The sequence below is a fragment of the Bison bison genome, unplaced genomic scaffold (genome assembly GCF_000754665.1).
Source record: "Bison bison bison isolate TAMUID 2011002044 unplaced genomic scaffold, Bison_UMD1.0 scf7180017864215, whole genome shotgun sequence".
Lineage (NCBI taxonomy): Eukaryota > Metazoa > Chordata > Mammalia > Artiodactyla > Bovidae > Bison > Bison bison.
Genome location: NW_011494787.1, coordinates 2,505,364 through 2,524,756, shown reverse-complemented (window position 1 = coordinate 2,524,756; position 19,393 = coordinate 2,505,364). Strand labels below are relative to the sequence as shown.

Below are 19,393 nucleotides of genomic sequence, written 5' to 3'. Positions count from 1 at the left end.
ATCATCATGCTCACTGATGCTAATGATTTCTCTGTGGCCAGAATTTCTTAGATGGGAAAACTGGGCTACAGAAAAATTAAACATGTGTCTTGTTGTTTTGAACTCCCTAACAGCAGCAGACCTGGTCCCTCTCACAGCTGTGTCTACACAAACAGCCAGACTAGCATCCTACTGTGGAGGGGTGAAGAGCCAAGTTTCTGCCAGGCATCTTTTTTTTCCAGTGGACATATGACACATCCGATACACACATGCACAAATACACCCTTATGTACACATGTCTGCTCCAATCAGAAGTCCTAGAACAGACCCAAATTCAGTCTTCTATATTCAGTAGTTTAAAAAAATAAACACACAATTGCTTTAAAAAGTGCACACAGAATTCTTTATTGAAAAACACAGGACAGCCATTGCGTTAATCATTGCTGCTGCTGCTAAGTCACTTCAGTCGTGTCCAACTCTGTGTGACCCCATAGACGGCAGCCCACCAGGCTCCCCCGTCCCTGGGATTCTCCAGGCAAGAACACTGGAGTGGGTTGCCATTTCCTTCTCCAATGCATGAAAGTGAAAAGTGAAAGTGAAGTCGCTCAGTCGTGTCCGACTTTTAGCGACCCTATGGACTGCAGCCTACCAGGCTCCTCCATCCATGGGATTTTCCAGGCAAGAGTGCTGGAGTGGGGTGCCGGATGGTACCAAAACATATCAGTTAAGTCAACTGAGATTTTTTTTTTTTTGCACTTACACAGAAGGGTTGATGAATTTTTTTGACTCACCAGTTCATTTTGAGGAATTCGTCTCCAAGACAGACGCTGAAGCTGACCTCTCTGGCTTATCCCCAGAGACTTCCGAGGACACAGTACAGCCAGAGCTACTTAAGGTCGGCCCTCCAGAGCCTCTCAGACCTGGGAGTTTTTTTCCGTCCTTTATTTCATATCATCATCCTCACAAAACTTACTCTTCTATAAATGTAAACAATCTCATTGACAGTTGCATTCTATTTTTCTCAAAATAGAACATGTTGCAGTGGAGGCACAACTACAATTGTCTGAGTGAGTGAAGGAAGGAATGGACAAATATAGGGCCCTTGTTGGGGGTATGTAGGGTTTAGCATAAGGTTTTAAGATGTGCAACAGTTCAAGGAACTTTTTAATGAATTCAGAGGCTGGTTTAAAACTATTTCCTTGGGCTCCATTCTATTTCAGTTATGTTTTCCCTTCTATAGATGGGTCCTACTGTTACCCGTAGTGAATTGGAGATTGAGAGCCTATTTGGATCAAAATGGCCATTTGGTTCTTCTGCCAGATGGATATCAAAGAAGCAGGAATATTAAAGAACTTGTAGACTGAGTCTCAGAGGGCCACCATAGGCACAACTCTCGGGGGCACTATTCACAGCATGGTCTGCATGAGGAGTGAGAGATCCCCAAGATCAATAATCTCACCCCTTTCCTTGCTGGTTTGCTTAATAACTGACTAAGAGGTCAATATTTGTTGAGTGAGTGAAGGTCAATACAAGGAATCATGGCAAACACAAGAAGGGAGCACTGAATTCCCTGGGGAACCAGGGGGTTCTTCATGGAATAGGTTACATTTGAGCAATATCTTAAAAGATGGCTAAAAGAAGCGGGAGAAGTTTGTTTCAAGCGTATGGAATTGTGAATGTTGAAGCATGGAGCTATATATATAAAAGCCTGGCATGATTGGAAAGATGGAAAAAGTGCAGTGCGTGCAGGCAGCAGAGGACTAAACCAGTCATGGACTCCCAAATGTGTGCATCAGACTTCTATTTTTCAGCTCTTTCTTGTCCAGGTCTGCCTGGATGAACAGGTCAGAACAGACCTCCCTATCTGAGTCATGTGCTGCCACTCAAGCATCAGCCAACTGGATGTCTGGGGCCACCACATCCTTTAAAATTTAAACAAAACTTCCGCTGATGGAAAACCAGCATCCCTTCCTAATGTCTGCGGTTGCTCCAGGCACCACCGCCTCCTACTACTTGCTTCTTCTGCCTTATCTCCTCTTCTTCCTTTGCTGGAACCATCTAACAAATCAGATCCCTCTATTCCCCAAAGGCACAACTGGCACAAAGCCATCTATGTAGGAAGTTTTACTGAAGGTTTAAAAGTACCAGTAGGTTACAATACAGTGCAGCCAATTAAACAGAATATTAAACAGCCTCTTCTTTTTTATTTTTAATTTTTTTAACACCAAAAACATTTTGTATTGGGGTATAGCCAATTTGGGAGAAGGGGATGGCACCCCACTCCAGTACTCTTGCCTGGAAAATCCCATGGATGGAGAAGTCTGGTGGGCTGCGGTCCATGGGGTCGCTAAGAGTCGGACACGACTGAACGACTTCACTTTCACTTTTCCTTTCATGCATTGGAGAGGGAAATGGCAACCCACTCCAGTGTTCTTGTCTGGAGAATCCCAGGGATGGGGAGCCTGGTGGGCTGCCGTCTATGGGGTCGCTCAGAGTCGGACACGACTGAGCGACTTCACTTTCACTTTTCCTTTCATGCATTGGAGAGGGAAATGGCAACCACTCCAGTGTTCTTGCCTGGAGAATCCCAGGGACGGGGAGCCTGGTGGGCTGCTGTCTGTGGGGTCACACAGAGTCGGACATGCCTGAATCGACTTAGCAGCAGCAGAGCCAATTTACAATGTTGTGATAGTTTCAGGTGAACAGTGAAGGGACTCAGCCATACATATACATGTATACCATCCCTGTCATCCCATTCCTGGCCGTCTTCTGCCGTGAAACCTGGCAGTTTCCTGGAATTCAGTTCCACTCTTCTGCTCATCTTCTGCTGACTGCCCACAAATCCCTGATTCCTATGGCTTTGCTGACACAAAGCAGTTCGGCTCATCCAGTCCTCCATTTATCATAGGGGATTTCTGTCCTGGTGGTTTTTCCCTTCCCTGCTACATCCTTAAAGGGCAGTGTGAGAGGAGACTTCCCCCCAAAGCCCTGCTATTTAATTAGAGGTTGAGACTCACCTCAGGTGCTGCCAATTCTGTCAGTGAAATTGCTGGGGACTATCTCTGATTTTACTCCATCAATTTTTGGCCAGATTAAAAAAAAAAAAAAAAACCACATCAGAAATTCCCTTCTCTTCTGAAGATTGCAAAACCCTTCCGTCTCTAGAATATGTAAACAGAGCCATAGTAACTGAAGGGACTCTCCCTTTGGTCAGTCCTTGGGCCTTTGTGTTGTCTTTTGCTGTTGTTGTTTGAGTTTGGCCCGCAAGCTCAGGTCACGGGATTAAAGGCAGGCTTGGTTGTATCAGGAGCGGGTGGAGCGGATTGCCATCTAGGCATTTCCTGTATGGGATGCAGGACCTGCACATACGCAGAAGGCCAGCCCAGCCTGGGTACCCGGCAACCACAGAGGGGGATAGAGCCCAGGGGCAGTAAGAGATAGGGGGAAGGGCTGTTATGCGTGCAAGTATAAGGGGAATACCCGACAAGGCAGGCCAGATCAGAACTCCACTCCACTGGTCTCTTTACTTCTCTGGATCCAGCTATCCTCTTCTATGCAGTGAAAAATCCCACTTAGATGGTCTCTTAACATCTGTGCCCCTGTCATTTAAAAAATTAGGAGATTCATGAGACCCTTTCAGTGCCCTAATGAATAGAGCAGCTTTATTCTTGGAATTTCATACATTCTCTGTGCTGCTATGTTCAGTTTAGGATGACGTAATTTCAGTTAAGTCCTTGACCAGGCATGCCCAGAGTTTTGGAAGCCATGTTTCATGTATGACACAGACACATTCTGGTGATAAAGTTTAACCATATAAGGTTCCTGGTTGACATAATAAAATTTCTGAAATTATAAGGTGAGATACTGTGAGCTATAGTATTTTCTTGCTGGTATCTTTTTTGTTTGTTTTTATTTATTATTTTGGCACATGTAGTCAGAAGTCTTAGCAGGTACAAGGGGTGAGAAGTAGAAAACTGCATTTACTTGAAAGCATCAAATGATTGGAAAAGCAAAACACAAAAGGCCAAAACCTAGAATTTTGTCAACACTGAGAAACAATCAAACAAGAGTGTGGCTGCCTGGGCTCAAATCCAGCTCTGCCACATCCAAGCTGCTGACTAAGTCACTTAACCTCTCTGTTCCTCCTGTGTAGTGGGTGTGATAGCACCACCGACATCACTGGCTGGTTAATATACGTCAAGCACTTGGAAGGGTGACCAGCACATACATGTTAAAGGCTACATAAATCCAGCTGTGTTATCACGAATTCAATACTGACAGTTATTGAGCACCTACTATGCACCAGATTTAGAATACAAGAGTCAACAGAATCCACTGTGCCTTCAGGGCTCACAGTCCCACATACAAGAAGGACATTTTCTTAAATGAAGAAAAATTCATTTAAGACACACACACACACACATGCAGACTGACCCATTCTGGTCAGCTGCCAGAATGTGATCACTGTCCTTTAGATATATTAATTTTTAAAAAGAAGCCTGCCCATCACAAGCACAGAAGGTCACCTTAAAGGTCTGAATGTGTCGTGTTACTGCTTTGCTTTGTCACCGCTGGCTCTGATCTCTCTTCCGTGGACCCTTGCATGTACCCAGTCCCATGCCTGCCGCTTTCCGCACAGCAGTGGCCCCACATGGGACTCCACTCTGCCTCCCCAGATGCCTCCAACCCAGGGCTGTGGGAGGTGAGCTTGTTCTGAGCACATTTATCTACTTTGCAGACTCCATTTTCAGCTTCCTTTCCTTACCCAGAAGGGAAATTATGCCACCACCCCCTAGCCCATCCAGGACGGTAGATGGTGACTTTTTCTCCCCACAACAGGAATCAGCGCCAAGATAAGGAAGAGTTTTGCTAATTATCCCTCCCTTTTCCACCCATAAGCTTACAAGTTCCTGTTGTTTTCTCCCTTCATCTTAAAAAGCATAGTAAATGCTAACTTCTGTCGGTAAGCTAAGTTCCAGACACCTAGTTAACTGCTTTATTTGAATCATCTTGTTGAATTTATTTGTAAATTCAGCAGATAATTCTTGGGCATCTACCATGTACTAGGTGCTGTTCTAAAAGCTGAGACTGCAGTGGTAACTATGACAAATAAACAGAAGCTTTCTTGAAACTTCCATTGCAGTGTGGAGAGACAGACAATAAATAAATAGCAAGCCATGTGTATGCTCTGTTTTTTAGTTGTGTCCAACTCTTTGTAACCCCATCGACTGCAGCCCGCCAGGCTCCTGTGTCCATGGAATTTTCTAAGCAAGGATACTGGAGTCGGGTGCCATGCCCTCCTCCAGGGGATCTTCCTGACACAGGGATCAAACCCGCGTCTCCTACATTGGCAGGCGGGTTCTTTACCACTGAGCCACCTAGGAAGCCCTATAAGAGCAAAAACTAGGAATAAAATAGATTGATGGGATGAAGAGACTGGAGCTACCTGAGAAGGATGTCCAGGGAATGCATTGAGAGTATCTGAGAGAGGGGAGTGTGGAAGGAAGAAGGCTGGAGAAATGAATAAAGGCCAGAGCTCTCAAGTCAGAGTTGAGGTTTGGAATTTATTCTGCTGCTTTGTGGAGAATGGATTATAGGTAAGAGAGGTCAGTTAGGAGACTGTCTCCATACCCAGGAGAAAACTTATGAAGCCTTGGTACCGGGTGGTGGAGGTGGTGATGGAGCTTGAGTTGGAGAAGCCATCAACTGAGGATCTTTTAGAATTAAGGCCAGTAGAACTTGCTGGAAAATTGAGATGAGACAGGGAAGGGGAAGCAGAGGAAGAGAGAATTCAAGCTTGACTCCCAGGCAGAGGGAGAGACTATGGCAGGAAACAATCTGAGGTGGGGAAATCGGGACTTCTTTTAGACATGTATTGTTGAGAAGTTGATTAGTCCCCGAGAAGATGTCAGTGCCAACAGAGGTCAGAGAAGTCAGGGACAAAGATGTACATTCATGAGGCATTAACATGTAGACAGGATTAGATGAAATATGCTATAAAGGAGTAGAGATGCAGAAGAGAACATGTTCCAAGAACGCAACACAATCTAACCAGGTCGTGCTGCTCTTATTCCCACTTCGCAGATAAGGAAAATAAACTTGGACAGGTTAAGCGATTTGCTCAAGGCCCAATAAATGGTGGCACTGGGATTTAACCCAGGCAGTCTGCTCCCATCCACTCTGCCATAGTGGACACAATGGCGCTTTGCTTCCTTCATGTGTCACAATCTCTCTGCAGGAAGAAGATGATGATGGTCTGCCTAAGAAAAAGTGGCCTACGGTAGACGCTTCTTATTATGGTGGCCGAGGCGTTGGAGGCATTAAAAGGATGGAGGTAAGGACAGCTTCACTTACTCATGTCTACGTGCTGACTACTCAGTGACAGAAAACCAAAGCAAAATGGTGAAAACTCACACTTATGGTCTAATGGGGATGTGACTCGTGAGGCATCAATGGAGAGATGGCAAGTATAACCTTTTACCTCTGCACCCCAGTGTCTTGTCCACTGTGAATCAGAGCAATTCACTCATTAGCTCAAGTCCCCCTACCGCCACTCCAGTGGTTTCTTCTGTCACTGGAATACAATCCAGAGTTCTTACTGGGCCCACAATGCCCTTGCGTGTGTTGTTCCCACGCCCTGGATGGTCCCTCCCCCAAATGCCCACGCCCCTTGCTTGCTTTCGCTGCTCCTCCAGCCCTTCCCCTTTCCCTTTCTCTACTCCACCCCTCTTCTCTGGTCCTCATTACCCAAAAGAAATGAGGACTGGGTAGCACATTGTAGTTATTTGTGATCCCTGTTCTCCAGGGGCATCATATTTTATTTTGTCATTTCATGGGGTTTTTCGTATGTTATTTCTTTTAGGTTCGTTGGGGAGAAAAGGGCTCCACAGAAGAAGGTGCTAAGTTGGAGAAAGCAAAGAATGCAAGAGTCAAGATGCCAGAGCAGGAGTATGAGTTCCCTGAACCCCGAAATCTCAACAACAACATGCGCCGGCCCTCCTCTCCCCGGAAGTGGTATTCTCCGATCAAGGTGCGCCTCTTTCTATTCAAAAACCCATCCTCACTCCTTGTAAAACACTTACATAGGAAGAACCAGAATCTCTTGAGATGATATCAAACCAAAACCCAGCTTATCGCAAAGAAACAAATTTCTCAAATCATGGACTTGAAAGTTTAAATGTATATTTTCCCAGTTTCCACAATATCGAGGTGAGAGCTGGGCTTTTTTGTTTTAATTGGAGTATTGTTGATTTACAGTGTCTTGTTAGTTTCAGGTGTACAGCTTAGTGATTCCGTTTCATGTGTATCTATTCTTTCTCAGATTCTTTTCCATTATAGGTTATTACAAAATATTAAGTATAGTTCCCTGTGCTATACAATAGGTCCTATTGTTTACCTATTTTGTGTATAGTAGTTTCTATCTGTTAATCTCAAACTCCTAATTTATCCTCCCCCCCCTTCCTGTCTGGAAACCATAAGCTTGTTTTCTGTGTCTGTGAGTCTTTCTGTTTTTAAACAAGCTCATTTGTATAATTTTTGTAGATTCAGCATATAAGTGATAGTGTATAGTATTTATCTTTCTCTAACTTACTTCACTTGCTGTATAATCTTTAGGTCCGTACATGTTGCTGCAAATGGCATTATTTCATTCTTTTTTTTTTTTTTTTACAGCTGAGTAATATTCCATTGTGTATATATATATGCATCACATCTCTTTTTCATTTATCTGTTAATGAGCATTTAGGTTGTTTCCATGTCTTGGCTATTGTAAATAGTGCTGCTGTAAACACTGGGGTGCTTGAAAGTTTTCATCTTTTCCTGATATATGCCCAGCAATAGGAGCTGGGCTTCTTAAAATCCCCATGGCAAAGTGGTGGAATGAGAGTGGACTTGAAGAAAGTGACTTGGGTAGTAACCAGAGAATGATTATAACTTTGAATAATTTCATTGGTAGGCTTTCCATAGTCTAACAACAATAGCTGGATTCTCCTCAATGCCTAATATCTATCCTTGCCTCAACAGGAGCCCATTTCCCTTTATTCAAGCCGTGTGCTGGTGTAGAGGGCTGTGTTGGCCATGAGTCTAGTACTCATTCTCCCTGGCTGCGAACAAAATGTCTTATTTCTCCAGCATCTCTCTTCCCCCCTCACAGTTCCACAGCTTAACTGAAAGCCTTTTTGACTTATTGAGAAATTTAAGTCATAAGAGGCAGTTAATGCTTCCCAAAGACCTCTTTTCTCTTCCTCATGGGTGCAGATGTCTTTGAATTCATGTGATTCATTCAACACCCTTGCTCCTTGATCTTCCCCATAAGCATCTGCACTATGCCAACCATCAAAGAGCACTAGAAAATTGTAGCCAAAAAGACCAACATAGTCTACCGGTAAAACTAGAGTGGTAGAGTCTTTGCTCTGCCCAGGTCTGTCTGGAATCCAAGGCTCCAACTCAGATCTGTACCCTCTAGCTCTGTGCTGCAGACAGAACTATGCCAACTCCAAGGCCTCCGGTGAAAGACTCAATATAAGAACCAGCTCTCTTTGCGAAAGAATGGATACATGTATATGTATGGCTGAGTCCCCTTGCTCACCTTTGAGTCCACCTGAAACTATCACAAAATTCTTAATCAGCTATACTCCAAAATAAAATAAAAAGTTTTAAAAAAAAGAACCAGATCTCATCAGCAGCCACCCCCCTCACACACACATACAGCTTTACCCCCTTCCAGTGATAAACTGAGATATTTGCTAATTTCAGAGCAGCTCTTCTCCCATGAAATCAAAAGTAGTAACCATTTTTAACAGTGGAGGACACTTTCTTGGTAGTTGTCTCTGCTGAGTTGAATTACCTCATTCTCAAACTAATCTCAGTGCATTGTCATTTTGGTTTGTTGTGTTTCAAGTGGTGAGATTCTTAAGATAAGCCACCCCCTCTCCTAGAGCAATGGGTTGAACTCTGGAAAAAATGTGGCCCAAATGTAGTTTGCTTGACTAACAGCTGTTTGCTTCTAATTATATTCTAATGTGGAACATTCAGTGGCGTGCATGCATGCACAGACAGGAAGGAGCCAAGGAGAATCTCAGATGAAGGCGAAAGGGGATTTTCTATTATGTTGTTTTCAGAAATCTGTACCTTGTGACTAATACAACATATTTGGTAAGAGCCAGGGTTTCATCTCTGTAATCTTGGATATTGAGAGAGCTTTAATTCTATTTGAAGAATTCATATTTGCTTGAGAGCATGTTATTCATCTGTTAACTAGTTGTCTAGGACTGAGTTTTATGAAACAAATGAGCATATGGTCAACTGGATTTAGAAATCTCAAAATACTCCCAACACGCACTTGGAATTAGTGTCAGTTGAACTGAAATTTGCTGTGTACCTACTATATGCCAGTACTGCTGGATATTGAGTCTATAGAGGGTCTCAAACTTGGCTGAGAATCCGTCACCTGTAGGAGCTGTAAAAACACAAATCCCCAGGCCTGCTGTCTCAAACCTCATGATTCAGTCTCACAAAAGGGTTTCAAAGTCTCTCTAGCCTTCATGACCTGCCCACTTTTTCTCATGAAGTGAAACTCCTTTTTTCCCTAATTTTCTCCGTTTTCAAATTTCCCATCCAAACTCCCTAAGGGAGACCCCACTGTTACCTCAGTTACCACTCCCTCCCCAACCCCTGCTCTTCAGCCTTGGTCTCACGCTGATTCCCAGTGTGTGGTCCCTGAATGGGCAGCATTAGCATCCCCCAGGAGCTTGTTAGAAATGAACACCCTCAGGCCCCAAGCCTGACCTGCTGAATCAGCAGCTTTGGGGTTGGGGCCCAATTAAGAAGGGATTACCCAAGGTACCAGTCAGCCTTCCAGAGGAGACTCCCTGAGGGCAGGAACCATGGTGCGTGGCAAAGTGACTACAGTCATGCCTCGGAGACATCCTAAATTTCACATGGGTCCATTGTTCTCCCAAACGCAGCTGCTGGATTAATGTTGAATGGTTGGAAAACTGCATGTTAAGGGATCACCAAAAAAGCCAGCTGGAAAAAACCTGTGATGCTGGTGGGCTCGTTAGGCACCTCTGTAGGACCCCTTTGTTAGGACATGAGAAAGTGTGAATGCTCCTCCTGCTGCTGGAGCAGCTCAGACCAAAGCTTACGTAGCACAGCTCGTTTGTGTGACTGCTCCTGTTTGTGAGTCTTCCCCCAACCAGATTTAATCCCTGCTGGAGGCACCAGTTATCCTTAACTCATCTTTGAATCATCCACAAACAGCATTATACCTGGCATGGAGTAAGGATTCCTCCACCTCTTGATAATAGAGCTGATGCGTGGGTTGTAATTATGAAACCACATCCAGAGCATCATGCCGGATAGACTCTCCTGTGACCTACACAGATCACTTTGGTACTCTCGGACTAAAGAATGTGACATTCTTCTTGCCATCTCTTTGAGGCAAGGAGAGAAAAAGGTCATCCTATGTGTATCTGGGCCATATGGGCAAGGGAAGGGAAAGAACAAGAAAGTTTGAGAGTGGAAGCACAGAACAGAATTGAAAAGGCGTAATGTACACTGTTCAGAAGAAGAGCAGACTCTCCACCAGAACTTCAGCCCTTGGACTGTAACCCCATGTGTGGTTCACGATCAGCCCCATTCTAGCCACGTCTCTACACGCTCACTAGGCCTTGGACAAAGCATTCAGCCTCAAGCTGTGCCGTAAACTCTATTTCCCTTTCCTGAACCCTCGTGCTGGATTTGTCTTGGTCCTGGCAGGAAACAGAAGGCACACTCAAGAGGGTCAAACTCACACAATCTGGGCAGGGTTAAGAGAATCCGTGGCAATGGTGAGGCACGCAGGCACTCAACAGTGAGAGCTGCGACACCCCTGGGCCTGAAGGGCAAGGAGAGGAGAGGGTGTTACTGGATCCAGTGAGAGCTGCAGCCCCGGAGTAGAGGTCACCCAGCGGGAGTTGTGGCCGTAGAGAGGGAGTCAGTAATCTAAATCTGCCCTGCTCCCTGTTTTAATATGGTCCATAAGCTAAGAATGGTTTTTGTATTTTTTAATCATTTTATTAGCACCTACATAATAGCCTTGAGTTTGCCTCTTGACCTACAAAACCTGAAATATTTACCCTCTGGGCCTATACAGAAAATGTTTGCAGACCCCTGCCCTATAAGAAAGCAGCCACTGATGGAAGTGGGGATCGGGGAGGGAGTAGAAGGAACAAGTACCAATCTCCTCGTTATCTTGCCCTCTTCTCTCCTTTTTTAAATTGAAGTATAGCTGATTTACAAGGTTGTATCAGTTTCAGCTGTATAGCAAAGTGATTCCATTATATATTTATTTTTTATTTTTTCAGATTCTTTTCCATTATGGGTTATTACAAAATACTGAGTAGAGTTCCCTGTGCTATATAGTGGGGTCCTTGTTGGTTATCTATTCTATATCTAGTATATCTAGTATTGTGTATATGTTAATCCTAAACTCCTGATTTATCCCTCCACCCCCTTCCCCTCTTTGGTAACCATAATTCATTTTCTATGTTTATGGGTCTGTTTCTGTTTTGTAAGTAAATTCACTTCTATCATGTTTTCTCATATTCCACATTTAAGCAATATCATGTTTGTATGACTTACTTCACTTAGTGTGATAATCTCTAGGTCCATCCATGTTGCTGCAAATGGCATTATTTCATTCTTTTGATGGCTGAGTAATATTCCGCTATATATATATATACACACACACACACGCGCGTGCGTGCGCACTCCACATACTCTTTATCCATTCATCTGTCTGCTGTCATCTTCTGGTGCTACCTGTTGGCCAGACCAAAGGGAAGCTAAATGATGCCATCTGTTGAGGTTGCTCTTCCAAGGCATGGAACAAGGAAGGCAGAGAATTGCAGAGAGTGGATGGGGGCAGGCAGCTCATGGAGGATGGCCCGCCCACTCTCTGCCCCACTATCAACAGGGAGAACATCTCCACCCAGGGCAAAACTTTCAGAAAGTTCTACAAAGAGTCCTGGTTCCCCAGTGAAGGTGGTCAGAATCACACACCTTTGAACTGGTTGCATTTGACTCAGTTTCTCAAGCATTCCAGGAAATAGATTTGAGGACCAGAGAAGCAGGGGAGCACATTGCCTCAGCACACCCCAAGGGAGCTCACTAGGAGAAGGAGTCCACAACGGGCTGCTCCCTGCCATCGCCCAGGCTAATTTAAGGCACTGACCACGCTGACCACACTTTACCCTTTCCTCATTCCAGGCTCATGATCAGGAAATTTTCCGATATTTGGCCTGAATTTTTCTTTGCTTGGTTTTCACCCCCTGGATTTACAGCAATCCCGTGCTTCTCATTAAATTGGGACTGACCGCTTCAGGCGAGTTAAGTAATGCCCAGATGTATGGCCACCAGAAAGATGAAAACCAGGTCTGTTTTCAAGTTTGCTGGAAGGCTTGCAGCCTTCAGAGAAATGATTTTCCTCCTTTTCCAGTAGCTCCTCCCTTTGACTGGCAATGACAGAAATGACAGCCGAAGGACAAAAGCCAGACCCTGGCTGGCCCTGCAGACCGCTGTGTTCTGCAGAAGAGCCTGACCAGCCTGTGCTGCTCACAGCACCGGGAAGCCGGTGGTCTTCTGTTCATTTTCTTTCAGGCAAACCTGTCATCCCTGCTTAAGCACCTTGACCTTGTAATCAAGCAGCATTCAGTGCTGAAACTGCACTGAACGAAGCTGTATGCCGTCCAGTAAGACACACTGAAGCCTTAAATGTTGTCAGATGTGCTGTTGATGTTGAACAGACATTTTTTTGTCCCTTCCTGGCTACAATTCAGAATGGTTCCAAACATGTTTTAAACAAAGACCAAAAGAAGAGAGAAAAAAAATTACCGTGTATGAGTGTGTCTGTGTGTGGGTATATGTAGGGGAAGTTTCTAACTTATGCATTCATTTGTTTCATTTAAGGAGAAGCATGAGTCACAATATTTATTATATATTTTAAGGTATAAAAAATTAGTATTAGTCTCTCACACCCCTCTAAGTTGAACTACCCTCAAAATTCCCAGCTTCTGACTAACTTCCAATTAGCTGAGGCAGACAAACCAGGAGAGAAGATACAGCTGCTGCCTGCCCACCCCTCCTCCCACCCCCAAAAAAGGAAAGAAAGGCAGCCACAAAGCCCATGCACTGAAATGCTTTGAGCGATGGACCTCACAAACCTCCTGGCGTGGTCTTCTTGTTTAGGAAGAAACAAGCGAGCATTGATGTAAAATTCCCGGTTTGCCAGCCTTTGTGGATTGGAAGATATTGATTATCAGGCTAGGGTAGAGTTGGGGAACCTGGAATTGGTACACTTCTCATGGGATAGTCAAAGTGTGTCCATTTCATATGAAAGAAAGATATATATAAATGTCCGGTAATACACTGTGGTGGAGCGTTCTCAGAGTGGCGGAGAATCTTTAAGCTTCGCAGAAGCATTCCTCCTGGGAAGTGAGAACCTGTGTCTTGAAACGCACCTTGTAGAGAGGGCCATGCAGGCAGGACTCTCAGATCTGAGAGAAATAGTGGCGTCAACTCAGAGGCTCCCCCCAGGCTGTGAGGAAAGCCCACCGACCACTTGGAAGAATCTCCTGATGCTCTTCTGGCCCCAAAGGGATGTTATTAATAAGCCCAGTAGCAACTCTCTTGAAATGACAAAACTTCTGCCTCCTCTCAGAAAATCAAGCAAAGGAACCTTGTTATGTACTTCTCTTTGACTTTTAAGAGTTATTTTTCATCCTCTTGATTCTAAACACACTTATTCTATAGCTTACTTCAGCTCTTGCATAAAATGCTACCTGATGTATTGAAAGAAGTACAACAAGCTATAGGATGTATAGATTCCCCCAGCTGTTTTCTATGCCACACAGAATGGGGACTTTGGATTCATCTGTGGAACTTTTAGAATTCAGAACACTGAGGGCTACAATCAGAACTAGCTGGTCTTACCTCGGCCAGAACAGCTGTTGATAGCAGCTCAGCTGGATGAAGGGCACACCTGGGTGACACATGTACCACAAGTCGGGCATAGTCCCGAGGGCCTTGCTTGCACTCACTTCTTCATTTCTCACCAACGCCCTCAAAATTAGAAACTGCTACTACTCCTTCTGTTTTACAAATGGGAAAATCAAGGCACAGAGGGGTAACTTACCTAAATTCACACTGCTAATACGTTTCTTGATTTATTTTATTACTGACAAAGCATCCATTCCAGCTAGCCATGAAATCTGTTATTAATCAAGTAGTAGAAAGGACTGGGAGCCTGGAGGTAAAAGACCAATCAGGAAACTATTCACAGGATAAGTGACAGGTGATCAAGGCCAAGGCAGTAGCCAAGGAGACAATGGGGCAGGGCTGGACAGGAAGAGGCAAGAGGGAAGATGGGACAGAACATCCACCGGACACGGTCGAAGTTGGATGTGAAGGGGTGGCAGAGAGAGAGGAGGTGAGAATGGCCTGTCTGGTCATTGCCTGTCTCCATGTCAGTGGTGCTCCATGGCATACTCAAGGCAGGGTGCCAAAGGAGGAGCAGGTTGGGGGAAAATTATTCAATATGTGATGTTTGGGGGCTTTTTATACCTGTGATATGTTTACTTTACAACTAAGATTTGGTAATTGGATTGGAAGCTTATATGAGCCATGGGCAGACAGGTGGAAATTTGACCCATGAGACTAGGTGAGAGTAGGCGGGGTGAGCATTCTGCCTGGGGGTGAGTCTGGTAGAGGGGGGACACCGTGGGGACCCCCTTTCATCAAGTGTAGGCAGAGGGGAGGGGAAGAAGAAGCTGAAAAGGATATGAGAGAGTTAAGAAGGAGCAGGCAGAGCCAAGGTTTAGCCAAGCCTTAGCGAAGCAGCTGTGGTGGAGTGTTGGGGGTCCCCAGACACCGTCATAGAAGCCAGGGGGAAAGGCGGAAATGTGGTTGCAGGACAGAGTGGAGGGCGGGCGCTCCATGCTTGTAAAGTACAAATTGTTGGATTCTTACTCGTCATCTTACATTCATTTCCATCTTTCTACAGGGCATTCCAAATTATCATTTTAATGACTACCTAAGGATTAATACATTGATAACATTGAATGAATGCTTTCTGTGAGACAAGTATCTTACTTCAAGGGCTTCCCAGGTGGCTCTAATGGTAAAGAACCTGCCTGCCAATGCAGGAGACATAAGAGGCATGGGTTCAATCCCTGGATCAGGAAGATCCCCTGGAGGAGGGCTCGGGGACCGACTCCAGTATTCTTGCCCAGAGAATCCCAGGGACAGAGGAGCCTGGCAGGCTACAGTCCATGGGGTCACCAAGAGTCAGACATGACTGAAGCGACTTACCATGCACGCATCTTACTTCAATATCTAATTGTAAGCCTTTTAAGAAATCCATAGAGCAGACAATATTATTATCTCTCTTTTTTCTAAAGATGAGAAAGGTAAGACTTAAGGACATGAAACAGTTTGTTCAAGGCCACAGCAGAGCTGGTGAGGGGCAGCCCCAAAATACAGTCTAAAGCCAGTCATTTTGTGCTTAAATATCGCTCTATGATCTGTTGCCACCCATTCTCCTGGTGTTGCACATCTAGGTGGTTTTTGCCCCTTTTCCCTGCCTGGAACTTTGGATTTCTGCTGAGTTAATTATAACACTTCCTCAACAGCCACCTTTTCTTTCAGCCCCATCTCATTGCACCTCATTTGTCAAGGAGTTGAGTGATCAGGGCACAGAATACTGAGAGGGGGATGATTTACCAAGTCAGTTACCAGGAGTCCCCCCTAAAAAAGGGAAAAGAAAAGAGGCGTTCGTCCAGGAAGTCCACCTGGTTATATCCTGACACATAAATACTTATCCCAAAGAACTTTAAAGGAAAACATTTAACCAATGATTGAAACGGTTTAATGCAGAAAACCATGCTGAACACAGCAGCAGTCCTTCCCAGCATTCTGAAGTCAGTCCAGAATATTTTTAGAGGTTTTTGTAAATACTTGGCCAAGAGAGATGAGAAACATTATGCTTAGCAAGACAGAGTTGAACCCACAAGAACTCAAGTGACCATTGATAAAGGTTGCAGAGCACATTTTTCGTATCTGAATAAAACCCACCAGAAAATAACTTCAGAACACCAACTCTTCAAGTGGCATTCTTAAATTGATGCTTCCACTATGAACACTTTGTGGCAAGGAACTTGAAGTTTCTAGACTCTCCTAGCCTTTCAGCATTATCCTTCAAAGACCACTTACAGATCAGTGTTTTCAAACATGCTCGCAAAACCCCAACAGGAATACATGTTGGCCCAGTAAATCCTTATGTGTGCATATGTGTGTATTCACTTCATACACTAATACTCACACCCATGCATGTTTAACTGATACAAATTTTTCACAAATCATACTTATCCTCACCATGTGCCATTAACTCAAATATTTTCTTTCCTATTAATTCAGATCCTAATACACAAAATTATTTCATGAGGGGTTGAAGAGTTGCAACCCCCAGTTTAGAAACCCTGTTCTAGAGGATCTAAGTGAAAGTGCTCCGACCAGAAGATCTGCACAAGGAAGAAGCTGCAGTTGGTATCATAGAAAGGATATGAGCTTTGCACAGGGATCTATATTCAAAATCCTGTGATAAACCATAATGGAAAAGAATCTTTAAAAAGAAGGTGAAGTGAAAGTGAAAGTTGCTCAGTCATGTCCGACTCTTTGTGACCACATGGAATGGTCCATGGAATTCTCCAGGCCAGAACAATGGAGTGCGTAGCCTTTCCCTTCTCCGGGGGATCTTCACAACCCAGGGATTGAACCCAGGTCTCCTGCATTGCAGGTGGATTCTTTACCAGCGGAGCCACAAGAATGTAGATATGTGTATAACTGAGCCACATTGCTCTATAGTAGAAATTAACATAACATTGTAAATACTTCAATTTAAAAATGAATAAATGCCATAAAAATTTTTTTTAATATTTAGAATTAGACATGGTGGGGGCATCCAGTCACACCTCTCCAGTTTGCAAGTTGTGTGCCTCTGGCCAAGTTAGTTACCTCTCTGATTCCTTCCCCATAACCCTCTGGGACTGCTGGGAGAATGAAACGAGCAGACACTCAGAAAAGCACCTCGCCCCGCACATAGCCACACTGGATGCATTCATTCATCTAACATATTTTCTGAGCACCAGAAGCTGGGCTAAGGGCTGGGTATACAGCAGTTAAAAAAAACCAGAGGCACCTCTGCTTTCATGGAGCTGGCATTCCAGATGACAGAGACAAATACTAAGCAAATAAACAGAGTCTTTGTCAGGGAGTGATAAGGGCTGTATTAGTTTCCTACTGTTGCTCTAACAAATTACCTCTGACTAAGTGGCTTAAGACTGCACAAAGTTATTGTTTTATAGTTCTGGGGGTCAGAAGCCCAAAACGGGTCTCATTGGGCTAAGATGACAGTGAGGCCAGGGCTGCACTCCTTCTGGAGGCTCTAGGAGAGAATCCATCTCCTCATCTTTTCCAGACTCCAGAAGCTGCCCGCTCATTGGCTTGTGGCCCCCTTTCCTGGTGGTTCAGACGGTAAAATGTCTGTCTACAGTGTGAGATACCTGGGTTCAATTCCTGGGTTGGGAAGATTCCCTGGAGAAGGAAATGGCAACCCACTCCAGTACTCTTGCCTTGAAAATCCCATGGACGGAGGAGCTTGGTGCAGGTTACTTATCCATGGGGTCGCAGAGAGTCGGGCACGACTGAGCAACTTCACTTTCTTTCTTTTCTTTCTTCCTTTCCTCCCCAAAGCCAGCAACCATGGGTTGAGTCCTTCTTACATGGGATCACTCTGACTCTGCTTCTGTTTCTCCATCTCTTTCTCTGAGTCTGATCCTCCTGCCTCCCTCTGTTAAGGACCCCTGTGAAATACATAAATAATAAACAAATCCACGTGGTTAGCTTGGGTCCATCCAGATGATCCAGGATCGTGTCCCCAATCTAAGATCCTTAACGTAGTTGTTGGGGCAATTCGAGCGCAGATTGAAAAAGAATTTCCAGACACACAGCATTTCAGAAGGGAGTGAGTTTATTAAGAACAAAGAGCAGAGATAAAGGAGGCACTGCAGACACAGTGGGCTGACCTGACAGACCAAGAAGAGTTGACAGTCTTTGTGGGTTAATAGCCAATTTTTACAGCCTCAAGACAAAGAAAATTCCTGCTGGAAGGTTGGTGTTAGGTGATTGGTTGGGGCACTATAGAGTGTTTACTAGAGTGGGCATCTTTGCCTAATTAGGAGTCAGGAGGCCTGTTAGTGATAATCAGGGGCTTTTGGCAACAAAGGGTCAATTAGCTTGTTGACCTGGTTCTGGGCTCCACTTCTGTGGCCTTGGTACAGGGCTCGCACCTGTGGCTTTGGAGCAGGACTCAACAGTAATCAAATGTGCAAAGTCCTTTTTTTGCCATGAAAGGGAACGTAGTCACCAGTTCCAGAGGCTAAAATGTCATATTTAGAGGTGGAGGCGAGCAGATTTCCTGGTGGTAAAGGGAAATCAGACAAAGTAAAGGTGACTTCTGCCTGTTGGTGGCGTCACCAGCCAGGGTCCTTTTTTTCCTGTGTTTTTAGTGTTTGCAGTGGCAGAAGCCAGCTCCACTCAGCATGTCTAAGGAACTAGAACATTAGACTCCCTTTGTAACGCACTATGAAAACTTTAGCCCTCACAGATTCAATCTTCTCAGATTCAGCCAATCACCTACAACTCCAAAGGGGGCTGTGATTTGTGGTGATCCATGATCCTTGGTCAGCCGTGGATCTGCGCCCCAGGACCCTTTCATTGGTCTAGCCCCATCCATGCTTCTGTTCAGTCATTTTCCTGAATTTGTCCTCATTGTTTCAATTGTAAACTCGGGACACTAAGTGGGAAGAAAAAACTTGAGTGCAAGTTGAAAAGCTTGACCTGCAGTGTGAGGAGATGCCCAGCAATGCAATGAGGGCAGCAGGCTGGATGACTCCTGTGTGTCTGCACACCTGAGGCTGCGCTACAGTTGCAGGTGTCTCCTGTGTGAGCATCAGGGTTCTCTGGGATGCGTCTCTTCTCCTCTATTGCTGAAATCCACATTTTGAACTAGAGAGTCACATCCTGTGACAACTGCATTGCTGGTGAAGTGTGGTTCATATGACTGAAGAAGCATGGAAAGCTCATGTCAGTGCGGGCCCTCAATCTAGTTTCAGATGTAATCTTGGTGCATTTGTTTTATTTCAGGGAAAACTTGATGCCTTGTGGGTCCTACTAAGGAAAGGCTACGATCGTGTGTCCGTGATGCGTCCACAGCCAGGAGACACGGTAGGATTCATTAACGGTGTCACATACACGCGTTCTTTTTCTTTTTCTCTCTCTGCCTCTGACTGTTGAGCTGGAGTAACTCCAGATAATGAAT

General features: G+C 44.7%; 1 protein-coding gene across 1 annotated transcript in view; it reads left to right on the top strand.

The window, feature by feature from the left end:
- ANTXR1 (anthrax toxin receptor 1) overlaps positions 1–19,393 on the top strand; it is a 257,202-nt gene that overhangs the window by 178,687 nt on the left and 59,122 nt on the right. Inside the window, 3 exon segments of the mRNA XM_010845314.1 lie at positions 6,218–6,313; positions 6,842–7,009; positions 19,219–19,299. Of these exon segments, the coding sequence (XP_010843616.1) occupies positions 6,218–6,313; positions 6,842–7,009; positions 19,219–19,299 (345 nt within the window).